The 16,178-nt window shown below is 47.4% G+C and overlaps 1 protein-coding gene across 4 annotated transcripts in view; it reads left to right on the top strand.

The window, feature by feature from the left end:
* col5a1 (procollagen, type V, alpha 1) overlaps window positions 1-15,249 on the top strand; it is a 48,042-nt gene extending 32,793 nt beyond the window's left edge. The window contains exons 29-67 of one of the 4 annotated variants that reach the window (XM_078794042.1): window positions 434-478; window positions 553-606; window positions 1,141-1,248; window positions 1,579-1,632; window positions 1,773-1,826; window positions 2,004-2,048; window positions 2,208-2,261; window positions 2,339-2,383; window positions 2,460-2,513; window positions 2,581-2,634; window positions 2,716-2,769; window positions 3,042-3,149; window positions 3,654-3,743; window positions 4,095-4,148; window positions 4,261-4,368; window positions 4,435-4,542; window positions 4,940-4,993; window positions 5,069-5,122; window positions 5,207-5,314; window positions 5,389-5,442; window positions 5,523-5,630; window positions 7,137-7,190; window positions 7,381-7,488; window positions 7,566-7,619; window positions 7,701-7,754; window positions 7,835-7,888; window positions 7,957-8,010; window positions 8,164-8,271; window positions 8,355-8,408; window positions 8,485-8,538; window positions 8,675-8,782; window positions 8,866-8,919; window positions 8,998-9,033; window positions 9,113-9,166; window positions 9,240-9,507; window positions 9,581-9,693; window positions 10,853-10,921; window positions 13,252-13,485; window positions 13,562-15,249. In XM_078794042.1, coding sequence (XP_078650168.1) covers window positions 434-478; window positions 553-606; window positions 1,141-1,248; window positions 1,579-1,632; window positions 1,773-1,826; window positions 2,004-2,048; window positions 2,208-2,261; window positions 2,339-2,383; window positions 2,460-2,513; window positions 2,581-2,634; window positions 2,716-2,769; window positions 3,042-3,149; window positions 3,654-3,743; window positions 4,095-4,148; window positions 4,261-4,368; window positions 4,435-4,542; window positions 4,940-4,993; window positions 5,069-5,122; window positions 5,207-5,314; window positions 5,389-5,442; window positions 5,523-5,630; window positions 7,137-7,190; window positions 7,381-7,488; window positions 7,566-7,619; window positions 7,701-7,754; window positions 7,835-7,888; window positions 7,957-8,010; window positions 8,164-8,271; window positions 8,355-8,408; window positions 8,485-8,538; window positions 8,675-8,782; window positions 8,866-8,919; window positions 8,998-9,033; window positions 9,113-9,166; window positions 9,240-9,507; window positions 9,581-9,693; window positions 10,853-10,921; window positions 13,252-13,485; window positions 13,562-13,708 — 3,144 coding nt within the window. In that variant the 3' untranslated portion in view covers window positions 13,709-15,249. Of the gene's footprint in view, window positions 1-433; window positions 479-552; window positions 607-1,140; window positions 1,249-1,578; window positions 1,633-1,772; window positions 1,827-2,003; window positions 2,049-2,207; window positions 2,262-2,338; window positions 2,384-2,459; window positions 2,514-2,580; window positions 2,635-2,715; window positions 2,770-3,041; window positions 3,150-3,653; window positions 3,744-4,094; window positions 4,149-4,260; window positions 4,369-4,434; window positions 4,543-4,939; window positions 4,994-5,068; window positions 5,123-5,206; window positions 5,315-5,388; window positions 5,443-5,522; window positions 5,631-7,136; window positions 7,191-7,380; window positions 7,489-7,565; window positions 7,620-7,700; window positions 7,755-7,834; window positions 7,889-7,956; window positions 8,011-8,163; window positions 8,272-8,354; window positions 8,409-8,484; window positions 8,539-8,674; window positions 8,783-8,865; window positions 8,920-8,997; window positions 9,034-9,112; window positions 9,167-9,239; window positions 9,508-9,580; window positions 9,694-10,725; window positions 10,922-13,251; window positions 13,486-13,561 lie in introns of those variants that run through there. The other 3 variants (XM_078794045.1, XM_078794043.1, XM_078794044.1) reach the window with 3 other exon arrangements.
* Window positions 15,250-16,178: the final 929 nt, after the last annotated feature.

Raw genomic sequence — 16,178 nt, 5'->3', positions numbered from 1 at the left:
AAGTCACAAGGCCAGTCAAGTCTGAAGTCATAAGTTCACTGTTCACTTTCTCCCAAATATCATTTTAACAATTCAATTTGGCAAATACAACAGTCTGTGATTGCCTGGCGACCAGTCCAGGGTGTACTGGACTCAACTTAAGTATTTTTAATACATCAGAGTCAAGTCCCGAGTCATTGATGTCCAATTTAACATTCAATTTCGAACCTTTCCATTTTGTTGCTAATTTTTGCTTTCATTTGTGCGGTTGTAAATTGTTACACTGATGTTTTTTTTGTGTTGTTGCTAACCTTTTTTAGATGCTAACCAATATTAGCACATTACAGCTAATTTTGCAGCGTTCTTGCTAACTGTTGTGCATTGTATCTCACCTTTTGTACATCGCCGCCGACATTTGTGCCATGTGTTTTCATGATGCGTTGCTGCCTCACAGGGAGCAGACGGCGTCCGCGGCCTGAAAGGAAACAAGGGAGAGAAGGTAAGAGAAATTTCTGAAGGTTTTTAGATCATTATTTGTTTGTGCCGTTCACTTGATGATCCTTTTGTTGCCAGGGAGAAGATGGCTTCCCGGGCTTCAAGGGAGACATGGGTATCAAAGGCGACAGGGTAAGTCTTGCAGTTCTGTGGGGTGTGTGTGTGTGTGTGTGTGTGTGTGTGTGTGTGTGTAATGAGCAAACATAAGGTGTCGTCGCTGCCGACTCGTCCACTTTCCATTCTTAACCTCCACAACTTTGGGCCCATAGCGGCAGGTTTTGCTAAGGAGCTAAATCACCAACACTCGTCTCAGCCTGCACTTCAAACACCAACACACACCCACCCCCCCCCGTCCTCCCACCCTGACTATATTGAGAAAGGAAAGAAATCAATGGTGCTTTAAAGCCTGCAAACCCCCTCAAGACTTCCCTTGCACTGGCAGATGAAAGATTTTGAGCAGGGGATGACATGCTCCGACCAGAAAACGACACATTCTGAAGCTTCTAAAGTGTGTTTGCCTGCTATGTTTAGCTTTACGTGACTACACAATCCCTGAAGAGAGGCTTGTGTGCTGTGAGTCAGCCCGGCACAACACAACACAACTAAAGGGATGTAACACGTTACGTTCCTGTTTGTTTATGTGCCCTCTTTCTCGGTCTTCTCTAGGGTGAGCTTGGACCAGCGGGACCCAGAGGAGAAGACGGCCCCGAGGGCCCTAAGGGTCGAGGCGGTCTCCCTGGTGATTCCGGTCCCCTCGGCTCACCTGGTGAAAAGGTAAATTCCCTTGATCTTGGTCTGTTGTATTTTCCTTAGAAAAAGTCCATTGAATCCTCCAGGCGTCACCGTGCCATCATCAGTCATGTTTGCTTCAGCTCAATAAGGCTTAACGAGGTTGCACGCTACACTCCGTCATTGTGTTCCCTTCCGCGTTTATCACCGCTGCTCCTCTGGAAGCAGCCGAGAGCAAACGGAAAATTCTAAGTGTTGTTTGTTCGACAGAACGCTGGCTAAGACGTCAATGCAAACTACATGTACAACACTGGTTCTTTTATGAGTCTTTTAGGCATTGTCTTGACTTTGGATTGTTGTCAATGTGTCTCACAGGGTAAACTGGGAGTGCCCGGCTTGCCAGGATACCCAGGAAGACAAGGACCAAAGGTAAATTGTGCCCCGACGTCAATGGTATTTCTTCAATAAAAGCAATTAGCATTTGGGACAATGTCCTTCCTCTTAAAGTCAATGTTTGTTTACAAGTTAAAGTGACAGAAAATAAACATGGTTGTTGTTTTCGCACACAGGGATCTCAGGGTTTCCAAGGCTTCCCAGGTGCCAACGGAGAGAAAGGAACTCGGGTAAAGTAAAGTGTTCATTCATGTCAATGTTTTGCCAGGAGAAACAAGGGAGGAAAACTTAACAGGAGAAAACTCAACTATGACGTTCCAACTTGGGATCAGCGGATTATCTTGCAAGTGTCCCCTAATGAAGTGTCCCTGTGTCCCTCTTGGCTGATGTCCGTTCTGTATCCACAGGGAACCGCAGGAAAGCCGGGTCCACGTGGGCAGCGAGGACCGACGGTAAGTCTTAGTCAGCGGAGTCGTGATGCTACACAGATGGCCGGCTTGGCACCTGAGTGCCAACACAACCTGAAAAGCTCTGCCATTTCCAAATGGAAGTCCAAATGGACACTCATGTGGAGGAATTATTTCTAACGGCTTAACATTCTCTGTCCCCAGGGTCCTCGTGGTGAGAGAGGACCAAGAGGACCAACTGGCAAAGCTGGACCTAAAGTGTGTAAACTGTTGATCTTAAAAGTCCCCATGCTTGCACGGACGCTTTTGTTCACGTTTCCTTTTGGACCCTGCAGGGTAACTCCGGAACAGACGGCCCACCAGGACCTCCCGGTGAGAGGGTAGGTGACCCTTGACCTTCCTCACTCATCATTGTGACTTTTAATCAAAGGTTAATCAAGGTTTTTTGTGTCTCAGGGTCTGCCAGGACCTCAGGGACCGACAGGATTCCCAGGACCAAAGGGACCACCCGTGAGTCCAAACGTCCACTTTAAGATTCTACTCTGTCAGTCCACCTACAGTTTGTATTGTCTCTTAGGGGCCTGCAGGGAAAGACGGACTTCCTGGACATCCTGGACAGAGAGGAGAGACTGTGAGTGAGAGAAATAAAGAAGTCCTGACTCCTGTCAGTCACTCAGAGACGTAACAACTCTTCATCTTCTCTAACACTCAGGGATTCCAAGGCAAGACCGGCCCTCCTGGTCCTCCTGGTGTGGTCGGACCTCAGGTGAGCAGCTTCCTTGATTACCATGCCAAAAAAAAAGGATTTGTATTGCGACATTACAAGTTCCACTGTCCTGTACTTCTTCACACGCCAGGACCAGTACTCACAATGCATGGCTTCGCTAATGGGAACAGTCATGATAACAAAGTGTTCTAAAGACTAGTGGTCCTCCCACACAACAAATGTTTCCCTCTCTTATAATAAAAATGTCTTTTTCACCTCTTTCCTAATGTTTCAACATACCTTACATAATTATGCTCTTTGTGATTCCACAGGGACCAACGGGTGAGACCGGGCCGATGGGAGATCGTGGCCACCCCGGACCTCCGGGCCCACCCGGTGAGCAGGGTCTTCCTGGAGCTGCAGGGAAGGAAGGAGCCAAAGTGAGTCCTGATTTCCACACATCCCACGTGTGCACAAATGCACATACACAACTTCCTAGTTATTACAAGTGCCTATGGTCTATTATTAGTCTTATTAGTAGTATTATTATTAATAGTATTATTAGAGAATATTGAAAGAAAGAATAAGTTACATGTAGTAATGTGGTCACTCGGCATCAGCAATGTTATGAAACATGACGTTAGATGACATTAGCTTGGAGACTAGCTACTGAGTTAGCATAGCCCAGCCGACATGCCATGGCTGAAATTGAATGGAAAAAAGCTACTCCTCTCATTCCATGTGGAAGTGGTAATTTTTTGGCTTCTTTGTCCTTCTTTGCCACTTGCTTTGAAAAACTTTAGGGTATGTACATTGCAGGGACTAATTAGTTAGCTCACTAGCTAGCCTGCTGTGATGTAAACTAGGACTACCAGGTGCCAGATTTGGAGGATTTTTTGCAAAGAAGTGCTTTTTGGACTGTGACACCGTGTTGTCAACCACAGGGTGACCCGGGCCCTGCTGGCCCCGCTGGTAAAGATGGCCCACCTGGACCCAGAGGTTTCACCGGAGAGAGGGGCCTTCCCGGACCTGTGGTGAGCGCCGCCTTTAGATCTAGTCTCAAATCTACAGCTTTGCATAAGACTTGTGGGCAAACCATGACTGCTAGACTGCGGTGGAGTTCACGGTCGTGCATCCTTGTGTGGGCTTCACCAGGAGAACAGTGTGCTCCAGGCTTGTTTGTTCATATTTTTTTCAATAAATTCTCTACTCCACTGCAACTTGACAAATAGTTATGTAATCCGCTCTTACTTTTGCAGCACAGTGCTAAAGGTCTGAAAGAACTGTGCTGTCAAACTGTTCCTGTTTGGGAAAATAAATCCACCATACGGAAGGATGTGAAGTGTTTTGTCTTCTGAAAAGCATCTCTTGACTGTGTCCTGCAGGGGGCTCACGGTCTGAAAGGCAACGAGGGTCCGCACGGTCCACCTGGCCCTGCTGTGAGTACTACTGTTCATATTCACTGTGGATCTTGGGGCATGGTTCCTTTACAGCATAAAGATACGCAGCTTGGCATCGTTCACACGTCAACTTACACCGTCGCTCTTGCAGGGTTCTCCTGGTGAGCGGGGTCCTGCTGGCCCAGCTGGACCCACGGGTCTGCCTGGACGCCCCGGCCCACAGGGACCTCCAGGCCCTGCTGGAGAGAAAGGCGGACCGGTAAGAAAGTTTTTAAACAATACAGAGGAAGGAGACAACCGTATCCTGAATGGATATCACATTTAGGGAGAGAAAGGACCTCAAGGCCCAGCTGGAAGAGACGGTATTCAGGGGCCGGTGGGTCTACCTGGACCTGGGGGACCACCTGGACCACCTGGAGAGGATGGAGATAAGGTGGGTTCTTGATTCCTGGAATATTTGGCAGGCGTGGATCTTCGTGCATGTAGCAGCCCCTCTAAAAACCTTTGCAGAGGAGCTCAGCCTTGTGTTATACACTCAGAGGATGATCTCTGATGCTTTGCGGAGCGCTGTGATCCCCAACGAGCCATGGCGGACACAACAGACAATACACAGCGTGTTTGCCGGGGAGATAAAAAAGGGACCTCAAAGGCTTACACACGTTCTCATTAGAGGCAGACAAGGCGAGCGGCATCGACAAACTTAAAGCCGAAAGTAAACGCCTTAAGCTCTGTTTTTGTGGGCTTTGTCCTGTTCTTCAATCCTGACCCACAAAGTCCGACACATGACTTTTCTGAGTATTCTCGTTGAATGTCTCGTCTCTTTTCATCAGGGAGAACTTGGGGAACCCGGCCAGAAAGGCAGCAAAGGTGACAAAGGAGAACATGTAAGTCCACATCCTCTGTTTCACAATGTTTGTAAGCATTTTAGATCAGTTATCATTCATCCATGTGATCTACAGGGTCCCCCAGGCCCCACCGGACCTCAAGGACCAGTCGGAGCACCTGGTCCTGCCGTGAGTGTCTATTGTTGTGTTTTGGGTTAAATTGGCAACACGCTTTCTCCTGATGGAGATCTGTTTACCTGTGTGGGCGTACAGGGAGCAGATGGTGAGCCTGGTCCCCGAGGTCAGCAAGGTCTGTTTGGCCAGAAGGGAGATGAAGGATCAAGAGGTTTCCCGGGACCCCCGGGTCCAGTTGGCCTGCAGGTTGGGAACTGCTGTGGAGATACACTTAAAGGTCTTTCCATCAGTATTGCTGAAACCCTTTGTGAATTCGACAGGGCTTGCCTGGTCCTCCTGGTGAAAAAGGAGAAACCGGTGACGTCGGTCAGATGGTAAGAGCTGATGACAGGCCACAATATGAATTAATGCGACATTATCACTCATTACATGTGTAACATCTCTCACTCAAAAGGGCCCACCTGGTCCTCCTGGTCCCAGAGGCCCCTCAGGACCCCCTGGTGCCGACGGCCCACAGGGACCTCCAGGTGGTATTGGCAACCCCGGTGCTGTTGGCGAAAAAGTAAGCATTTCTACTTCGTTTTCTCAAGCATGATCCCTTCCAAGTACTTGAACTTTTGCACGTTTCAGAGAGCCGTCTCCCCTCCAGGGGCGGGGTGGATGGGGGCGGTGGGGGGTAAATCTGGCTTCAAGACAGTTTGTGGCTTTTAAAGCGTCCCATTGCGATTGGCAGTCCTGGAGGCTCGCTCCATTTGAGCAGTGATAGATTGTGGCAAAGTACGATTTCACTTCCCTCCGTCCCAGATGGGCAAACAAATAAGTTGTTTTCCGCACACATTTGCTGAGTTTATTTGATTTAATGTTGCAGTCAGCTGGAAGATAAAATACAAGACGCCATGCAGGCAGCAGATGAAGTGTGCAAACACTCCATGCCGTGGTATCAAACCAGCAGCATATTGCATGGCAGCAGTAGGCTTGTTTATGGTAGGTTTCCATGACAATAACCTATGAAAAATGAGAATATGGCGTTTTAGGGCAGTGATTTTCAACAGCTGTGCCACAGCACACAAGTGTGCCGTGAGAAATCGTCAGGTGTGCCGTGAGGAATTATTCAATATCACTTTTTTAATTAACATGTATTAATAATTTTCTGCAAATATTATGTCATTGTCGCGTGTCATTGGTGTAAAGACTGGCAGAGCAATGCAATATTCGTCGGTGTGGCAACATGTAGCTGATTGCCTCGTTCCTCTAATAGACTTAGGGATGCACGTGAGAGGTAGTGGTGACATTTTGTAAAATTGTTGTTTAAATTTGTATGCGGATCAAAAGGATCTGCTGTGGCGAGTCCATAATCAGGAAAAAGCTGAAAGAAGCAAATAATGTTGGTTATTGGTGTGCCGCAAAATTTTTCCAATGTAAAAAACGTGCCGTGGCTCAAAAAAGGTTGAAGAACACGGAAAAACACAATTCGGGTATGCAAGGTTGCAGTCCTCCGTCCACGCCACAACTGTTGTAGTCGTTTTTTATTAAAGAATCACCTTGAAGCTGGAATTCCGCTGAAAATGGAAGCCGGAAAACGACTGAGCTCAGTCCTTCCCCTCCGTGAACACATCAGCCTAATCATAACCGTGATGATGAGGAGCTGTCAGTCATGCTGGCAGTTTCGCTACCGTCAGCAGAAGAGAGCCAGTCAGGCCGCGGATGAGACAGGATGTGAACAACGTCCTGTTTTTAGTATCTCTTCATAAAAGGGCGCTTTGGTGCGTTGGCTGGCAAGCCGCACCACCCAGGCTGGCATAGATGATGTGACAGTGAATGATGATAGCAGCAGACACGTCGGTGAGTCAAACAGATTCAGGAATGAAGAGGGGAGGATGTGCAGTTTGGACGAGGGCGGATAGCGCCTATGCCCCCCCCTGGGCTTTGGGCCTCCTCTTGACAGACTGAAATCTCTCATGTCAGTTTCTTCTTTTAGGTCTGTAAAAATGATTTGTTTTAATGTCACTCTTGACAAAACCCCCATGATTTGGATCTTCTCTCAAAATCATTCCCCGTCTTTCTTCAGGGAGATGCTGGTGAGACTGGAGAACCAGGCCTTCAGGGAGACGTCGGTCCGCCGGTGAGTTTTCTTATTTCTTGAAATACTGTCCAGAGTGTGCACGTGTATGTCGGTAAAACCTCAACCCTCGGCTTTAAGAGCCCAATGGTCAGTGTCGTCGAGTCCCATTCTGAAGCCCCCGAGTTCAAGCCCAGCGCAGGTTGGCTGAAACAGGCGGGTTACTATGTTGATGAATCATGCCTGATTCCAGGGTCCAAGAGGAGAACGAGGAGAAAAGGGAGAGGCTGGTCCAGCTGGTGCTGCTGGGCCTCCTGGTCCTAAGGGTCCCCCTGGAGATGATGGTCCCAAAGGAAGCCCAGTGAGTTAACCTCCACACTCAAGTGAGTCCGATATCTCATCTGACAGCTTTAAAAAGGTAACCGTGTTGACTTTCAGGGTCCGAGCGGTTTCCCTGGTGATCCTGGTCCCCCTGGAGAACCCGGCCCAGCTGTAAGTATGTTGTTGTAAACCAAGTCTCTACTGATTTTGGACGCATGACTAAGATTTGGTTGTGGTTCTATTCTTCTTCAGGGCTTAGACGGCCCACCTGGTGACAAGGGAGACGATGGAGAAGCCGGCCAGGCAGTAAGTGCATTGGTCATCTCCAAAAGTCTATTTATTTTACTTGTTTCTCCCATGTTGACTCTGTAAAACATTGCATCTAGGGTTCCCCTGGACCTACTGGAGAGTCCGGTCCCTCTGGACCACCAGGAAAGCGAGTGAGTACCTTTGTGTGCTCTTGTTCAATTCTTTGTTGTATTCCATAACATAATATTTTCCTGAATAGGGACCGCCTGGAGTGACAGGACCTGAGGGTAGACAAGGAGAGAAGGGGGCCAAGGTAAGACCAAGTAAAAGTGGATAATCACCTTAAAGTATACAGTAGGTTTAATATGTACTACATGCGTATTATACTTTAAACATACTACTCAATGCAGTGATTAGCCAAAGTGGAAGTAAAATAATTTACTTGTTTTTTGTATACGTCCAAAAGGGAGAGCCAGGCTTAGAAGGTCCACAAGGAAAAACTGGTCCCGTTGGACCTCAAGGATCACCTGGCAAACCTGGTTCTGAAGGTCTTAGAGGAATCCCTGGTCCAGTTGTAAGTAATACAGTCAAAAAACTAAACTTAATTTATCGAAATGTATTTATTTTGAGAGCTAAAAAAATGTTCTCTGCATGCAGGGCGAACAAGGTCTACCTGGTTCTCCTGGCCCTGATGGACCTCCTGGCCCGATGGTGAGTTCAACTGTGAACCGATGATAGAAATGAAGCGACAGTGACTGACCCCGGTCCTCCAATCCTCCAACTACAGGGTCCCCCTGGCTTACCTGGTTTGAAAGGAGACTCTGGTATCAAAGGAGAGAAGGTGAGCCAAAAAGGAGAACTGTAAAAAAAGACCGATGGACTCGTTTCTTCCAAGATCAGCTGAGTCCTTTGCCTGCTATCACCCTTGAGGGCCCGGACTGCCACTTAGATCTATGATGGTGTTCTGTCCTTAACAGGGTCATCCTGGTCTTATTGGTCTTATCGGGCCTCCAGGCGAGCAGGGAGAAAAGGGTGACAGAGGTCTTCCCGGTCCACCAGGAACATCCGGTCCCAAAGGAGACAACGTGAGTGAAAAGTCCCACTTATAGGCGTAGAAACGTAGTCGCCAGCGTTCGAATCAACTTGGTCGCCACTTTCTTTCCTTTAGGGTATCGCTGGTCCTTCTGGTCCACTTGGTCCACTTGGTCCTCCTGGATTACCTGTAAGACTGTAGACATTATGCAGTATTAGGTCTTGTTCCGTCAAAAGATGGTTGACATAATCGTATTTGTGTCTTCAGGGTCCTCCTGGTCCAAAAGGTGCTAAAGGGTCAGCGGTAGGTTGCTACACATTTCAAAATCAGTCAAAACTCTTTAGAATCCTTCACAATCAAATCTTGAATTTGGTCTTTTTAGGGCCAAACTGGACCAAAGGGAGAGAGTGGTACACCCGGACCTCCTGGACCTCCTGTAAGTTATATCAGCGTATTGCTTACTACAGATTGGTATATGTGAAACTAATCAATCCCCGTCTCCGTCATAGGGCCCCCCTGGCGACGTCATCCACCCTCTTCCCATCCAGGCTCCCAGCAAGGGCAGGACGCGCAGGAATATCGATGCCAGCCAAATGATGGACGACGAGGCGGTGGACGCCAACTACAAGGACTACGACGATGGCATGGAGGAGATCTTTGGCTCGCTCAACTCCCTCAAGTTGGAGATCGAGCAGATGAAGCACCCTCTGGGCACGCAGGGCAACCCCGCCCGCACCTGCAAAGACCTGCAGCTGTGCCACCCGGACTTCCCCGATGGTTGGTATCTCCCACGCTACGATGACACGTATGTCAAATTCAAGTCAGTCACGCCTCCTTGGACCCTCGGTAGGCGAGTACTGGATCGACCCCAACCAGGGATGCTCCCGGGACTCCTTCAAAGTCTACTGTAACTTCACAGCCGGCGGCGAGAGCTGCATCTTCCCCGACAAAAAGTCTGAAGGGGTGAGTGGCGTGAATCAACCCCCCCCCCCATTATTTTTAGCCTCTTGCTTCATCGAGGTGGGAAACATCTTTAGATCTTAATAATATAATGGCTTCTTCCAACAGTAAATGCCCATGTGACCAGCTTCCGTGAGAATACTTTTACAGAGACCGCGTGTGGGGAGGGGGCGTCACTCAAGACCTCACTCCCCACGAGCGCCAAGTCAGTCATTATGCTAAACAGTCTCATGCAGGGAGAAGCCCCGCCCCCAATGTCCAGTTTCATCTCCACACAGACCGGCATCGACGCAGGCACAATTTCGATTGTTTTTGGTTGGTTATGTAAAGACGAGAGTGGCCGATTATGTGTTTCTCTTCGCTGTGTTGGAGGTTATGTGGCGGCCATTTTAATGAGGGCGTCCGTTAGCATAACTCAGGCATAATGAAGCCCTCTTTTTCAAAGCAGACCGCTCTCATATGCGCCAGAGGTGGAAAGGAATCGTTAGTGGAGCGCTTTATGTAATGGAACAAACCACAAAGTCGTCATGTGCTCCACTTGGATGAAGAAGTCGTCGTCTGCCCCCATCAGTCATTTGGTCGTTAAGCCAATGACGACAGTTGTTGATGGAGCCCTGCTATCTAACCAAAGATGCATTCATCACTGTCAAAGCGCCGAGGTCTGCTGGTCTTTATAAATAGCTGGACAGGAAGCGGCGGAGCTCAACGCTCCCAGCAGGCCGTCACGTCTTCATTAATCTCCTGAATTTTACAGCAGCAATTAGCTGCCAGCTGCAGTTTGTTTTCGGTAAAATGGCACAGCGGTTGCTCCGCTCCATTCCGGTAGTCTTGTCCGTGTCTCTACGCAAAGATTGGGCGCCGTTTAAATTCTAAATGTTCTGATTTCCTGTTCATTGTTTGGATTCCGGTTCCTAAGGTGTTAGTCCTGGTTCCCATCGACCGACATCCGTGCCAGAAGGGTGAAATAATCAGCTTTCCCTCCCGTTTAACACTAATGGTTTTTCCCTCCTCCTCTCTGTCGATCCGTGCCCCCAGGCTAGACTCACCTCCTGGTTAAAGGAGAACCCCGGCTCCTGGTTCAGTGAATTCAAACGTGGTAAACTGGTAAGCCGGCCTTTCCAAGTCCCTTTCCCTTCCCTGAATGCCTCTTATATTTTTACAGAGCAAAATGGCAAAATGGCCCAAAGACTCGCCAGGCACATGGTATAGTCACTACAAGAGAGGTTCCCTGGTAAGTGGCCCCCCCCTTGCCTGCCTGCGGCCCCCAAAATCCGGCTAAGGCTGGGATTGTGTAGGGGCCCCGAGGCTCTGCATGGTTTTGCTACTGCACCTATGAGTATGTATACACGGGCACAGCGCTTGGCCTTATGGGTGCTGCATGATCCGGCATGACACGCATGCTCCTTCAGTCCAACAGTACCGGGGCAGGGGGCTCTCCAGCGGGCAGCCCCCCCTCTGCTCATCGACAATGGCTGTATGTCTCGACCTCGCTGACTCAGGGCGGACCACATCCAATATTAGCACCTTTGCTAAAAGAATTCATTCTGTAAAGCAAGTATTTGTAAAGTACTGGTCTCGGTCTTGGTGTAGTCACTCAGAGTCTAGCGGGTCAGACACGCAGTCATCATTCAGGCAGGGGCTTCTGGGAAGTCAGTCACTGATGATTGGAGGATGTGATGACGAAGAGGTAATGTTCCTGCGGTGATGGTGGGTTGGGGGAGGGGGTTGGGGGGGGGGGGTAAGGCAGAAGAAGGGAATGGAAAAGAAGCATGATGACCCACTCTTGGAGCCGCAGGGTCGACACCCCTCCCTCTGAATCATTTGGTACATTTACAATAAAAGATCATCCAATGTGAGCGTCAGCACTGTGGCTCGGGAGATGCATGGTGTGTGTGTGTGTGTGTGTGCGTGTGTGTGAGTGAATGTGCATGAAAAAGAAGAAGAAGAGGCGGAATGCTTGGCTGCAGTTCTGCATGCGCCCAGGTAGTCCTGTTGGTACGAAAGAAAGACGAAGCCACATAACGGATCCGTCATGGTTGGTATGACAAATATCATCATCCCATCTCATCTTAATGGGAATGGCTACGACGTGTGCAGCACAAACGCTAACCATGATAGCTTCATTAAGATCACGTTAGCATAAATTAGCGCCTGATTGGAGACAATATTTGACGTCTTTTTGCGAGATTAGCTCATTCGCTTCTGTCATAATAAACACAATTGCTGCAGTTTCCTGTCAGATTCTCAATGCTTAACCTTGCAAGTTTTCATCAAGGAGCATCATAATGGAAAAAGGCCGCTGATTTACATGTAAGACTGTTGTCATGGAAACCGCAGGCTACAAGGTCTGTGAAAAGATGACAGCTTAATGGTGTAAGATCAACTTAAAGAGCTCGTTGTTATTTTGATGTTTAGAATGTTGCAAGGCAGTGGGTCTCAACTGCTTTGGATGCGGGACCCACCGTCACGCCTTCAAGGACAAATTGCGGACATTTTGCAACGTAATCTTCTCAAATATCTCATTGAGGTGATAACTAACAAAACAATGTTAAATGCAAAAAAACTGTTGCGTAGAGGGTACTCACTTTTGAAGGTGTTGCAAGCAGTGCATCCCGCCCTCTTCTTGCTACAAGCATATAAGCTGCCCCCCGTGTAGCAAACACGTGCTGGAACACTGTCATTTTGAAGCAGCTGTAAAAAAAACAAAAACTTAATTAAAAGACAGTAACGTGGAGTTTGATCTTGAGATTTGGCAAAGGATTTATGGCTGATTCTTGTCTTATTCTTTATGGCCGCCCCCAATTCGGTCGCATTTCTCGTTTCGGTTGCACTGGTTTAGCGTTCACAACACATAGCAAGCAAATAGCACAGACATGAGGTGCGTTCATTGACATTGGGTGATTAAAACATTTCTTTTTGACTAAGTCCCCATGGCTGCACGGCAGGCGAGTGTTTAGCACACAGGCCTCACAGCGAGGAGACAGGAGTTCTATTTCCACCCTCGGTGTTTTCCACCCTGCATGTTTTCTCCAGGTACTCCGGCCCACATTTCAAAAACATGCTAGTTTAATTGGCGACTCCAAATTGTCCATAGGTATGAATGTGAGTGGGAATGGTTGTAGAAGACAGCTGGGATAGGCTCCAGCAACCCCTCCCGCGACCCTCGTGAGGATAAACGCTTCAAAATTAATGACCCTGTGACTCACTGAAAACTAATACTTAACGACCCACCAGTTGCTAACGCACACTGGGCGTCATGGGAACGAATGAAAGTTGCTATCTCTGCAATCTGTAGATACCAGAATTCAAATGATAAATCAAATAAATCCATGACAAAGCATTTTTGTACTCCTAAGATCGCTAGAAACGGGTCCAGTAGGTAACAACATATTCTACTTGCCAGTGATTGGCTGATTCTGAGTGGTTTGGATAGTGAGGAAGTGGTTTTTTAACTGGTATCAACACGCTAGTTGTGCCCGTATCTTCTGGAGTCGGGTACCTCTCATGTCTGTTAGCCTTCTCCCTCTGCCGTCCTTTGACCGGCCAACGCTTCCCTTCCAGCTCTCCTACGTGGACGCCGAGGGAAACCCCATCGGCGTGGTCCAGATGACATTCCTGCGGCTGTTGAGCGCCGCCGCCCGCCAGAACATGACGTACAGTTGCCACCAGTCCGTGGCCTGGCACGACCAGGAGCAGGACAACTACGACAAGGCCATCCACTTCCTGGGCTCCAACGACGAGGAGATGTCCTACGACAACAACCCTTACATCCGCGCTGTGGTGGACGGCTGCGCGGTAAGAATCCGTCGCTGTCCTTTGGTAAAGCGTCTTCGCTTCTCCATGTAATTGTCGGCGTTTTGTCTTTGAGCAGCTGAAAAAGGGCTACGACCGGACAGTACTTGAGATCAACACTCCAAAGGTGGAGCAGGTCCCCTTCGTGGACATCATGTTCAACGACTTTGGCGGCCCCTCGCAGAAGTTCGGCTTCGAAGTAGGCCCCGTCTGTTTCATCGGCTAGAGACTGAGCAAAATGGAGGGAAATTAAGAAACGACACTTATTTTGTTCTCTCAGAAAAAGAAAATAGGACATTTCTATTTGTACAAAAAAAAAACAACAACTTTGTTTGATTTCCGTAATGAGCAAAATTCAGTAGGATGAGAGGAAATAACCTTGAAACCTCAGCGTGACTTCTCCATCACATGCAAGTTTGGAAACTGGATGTCACACGCCACCTTTGACCTGTGCCATCACCATTGTAATCTCTCGCCACGGACTCCATTTTGGGCTCTTCTCCTTTCTGTCGCGCTCACCCCCCTGCCCCCTCCCTCTCCGCTGGCCACTTTTGTCCGCTTTTACCGTAGTTTCTGTTGGGAGCTTTGTTTGTGCATAATTGTCTCTTTTATATATAAATATATAAATATCTATAAATAATTTTTATGTTTGTAAGTACATTCTGTATATTGTTTCGGATAGTTTTTATTGCTTTCTGGCTTTAAAACATGCATGTGACTCCATTGACTGGGAAGCGGGAGGCGGTGGATGACATCACGATGTGGCCAAAACTCACCAAAAAAAACCAAAACTAAAACAATTGGGAACTCCTTTTTTTGCTGCGGTGTTGTACCTTTAAGAGCAGAATGGAAATAAACAAGGAAAGGGAAAAAAAAAGCTGGGACATGTTGATTTGCATATCAAAAGGAACCACTTGACGGCGTTTGTCAAACCCAAAGAAATCGGAACAAGGAAAGCTTTGGTGCTATTTTTCTCGTCTGTGGTGCTACGGTTTCTGTCTTCCTCGTGTGTGTGTGTGTGTGTGTGTGTGTGTGCGACACAGGTGAATCTCTGCTGCAGGCTTGTTTGTTTTGTATTTTGTTTCATTTTGGGGGTGTCTTTGTGTTACATGTTACGGTCCGTTTCCTCCGCGCATCCACTCGCTTGAATAACGGAATGAATGGGAGCACCCCCCCCCCCGATGGTTGCTCTCAAGACGCCGTAAAATTCCAAAGAGCAGGTTTTTGTGATGCCCTCCTGCCTAAAAAAAAAAAAAAAAGACAGCTTTACGTCAAATAATCTGCCATGGTGCTTTTCCCTGCCAAACAGGTCCAAGTGTTCTCGTTTTGTTTTTTTTAATGATGATGCTCTTTGTTGAAACTATGCACTCTCTCTGCTTATGACCACTAGTATCCACCACAGAACTTCTACAGGCTTCACAAATGGGTCTTTTTGTGTTTCCTTTTGTTGAATAAAATAATGGAAAAAAAATAAATAAATATGTGACTTGAACCATTTTTCAGATGTATGCTTGTAGATTGGCTTTATTGTTTCCATTTCCAAATTCAAGATACATTTCTTGTACATTTCCACCCCTAGCATAGAGGCTGCCATTCCTTTCTTTTCTATCGACCGTCTTGTCAAACCTGTGTACGGACACAAAAAGACTAGCAAATATATTTGTTTCCTTTTTTCACCCCCCAAATGTCAATAAATTGAAGTTTACTGTGGCCCTCCACTCCTTTGTATGTCATTTGAAGCATTAAAACTTATCTGTATGCATGAAATTGTAAGGTTTGCTCTCTTGTTGTCATGAATGTTGTGTCCCCATTGGGAGTCCAGCAGGGGAGAAAAAAAACAAAGAAAACTTGTAATTCCACCAAAAGCCAATGTTTCTTTGTAGGATATTTATTGTACTATTTAATAAAAAGATATAATAAATGTTAACATGTCACCATAGTGTAAGAGGATGTGTTGAGAGAGACGGACACCGCTTTAGGACACTTCCTGTTTGTGTGTGCGGACTTTAGGGCATTGAAACGCTGAGTGAGCGACTGCTTGTGCTGCTTAACGCGACGCGTCATCATGTTAGCTATTAGCTTCTTTGTCGAAAACGGGCTGATCCAAACTTACAGGCATCAGTAATGTTACACTGATGAGACGTAACGTGATGTTACATTACCTTCACAAGTTCTCCTCCCATTCAGTGTGGAAGTGGTCAAATTTGGCTTCTTACTTTCTCCTCGTCCAGCCCGAGCCCACTCCACCGTGACACCCGTCACACTCTCAAGGACTTCTGGAAACAGGAAACATAGATTCACGTTACCCGGCGCAGGCAATCTGCAGCTCTTCTAAGGAAGCCTGGGGTGCAGTCACATCAGTGATTAAAAAAAGAACAAAAAAAAAATTCTGAAACTGCTTTCATGGCTCCCTTCCAAATGATCTGATGCGGTGGCGTCGTTTAACACGAAAATACAATATTGTAACAACATTCATAGGTCAGAAAAGCGAGAAAAGCATAATAGTTCCTGCTGTTATCCTGTCGCCCGTGCAATGTGGCGTAAACAAAGAATAATAGCAGTGGAAAGGGAACTATAGGGGTGTTATTTCATGTCTGCAGGGCTCCAATAATAATAATAAGAAATATATTTAGAAAGTCATAAACCTCATTGTTGTTATGAGCGATGGTAAACCAAAGAAGAAAATGGTAGGAACT

This window comes from Doryrhamphus excisus, linkage group LG10, assembly GCF_037039965.1.
Source record: "Doryrhamphus excisus strain RoL-2023G ecotype Guam linkage group LG10, RoL_Dexc_Guam_v1.1, whole genome shotgun sequence".
Taxonomy (NCBI): Eukaryota; Metazoa; Chordata; class Actinopteri; order Syngnathiformes; family Syngnathidae; genus Doryrhamphus; species Doryrhamphus excisus.
Note: the sequence above shows the minus strand (reverse complement) of the source record. Positions and strands in the feature narration are given on the sequence as shown.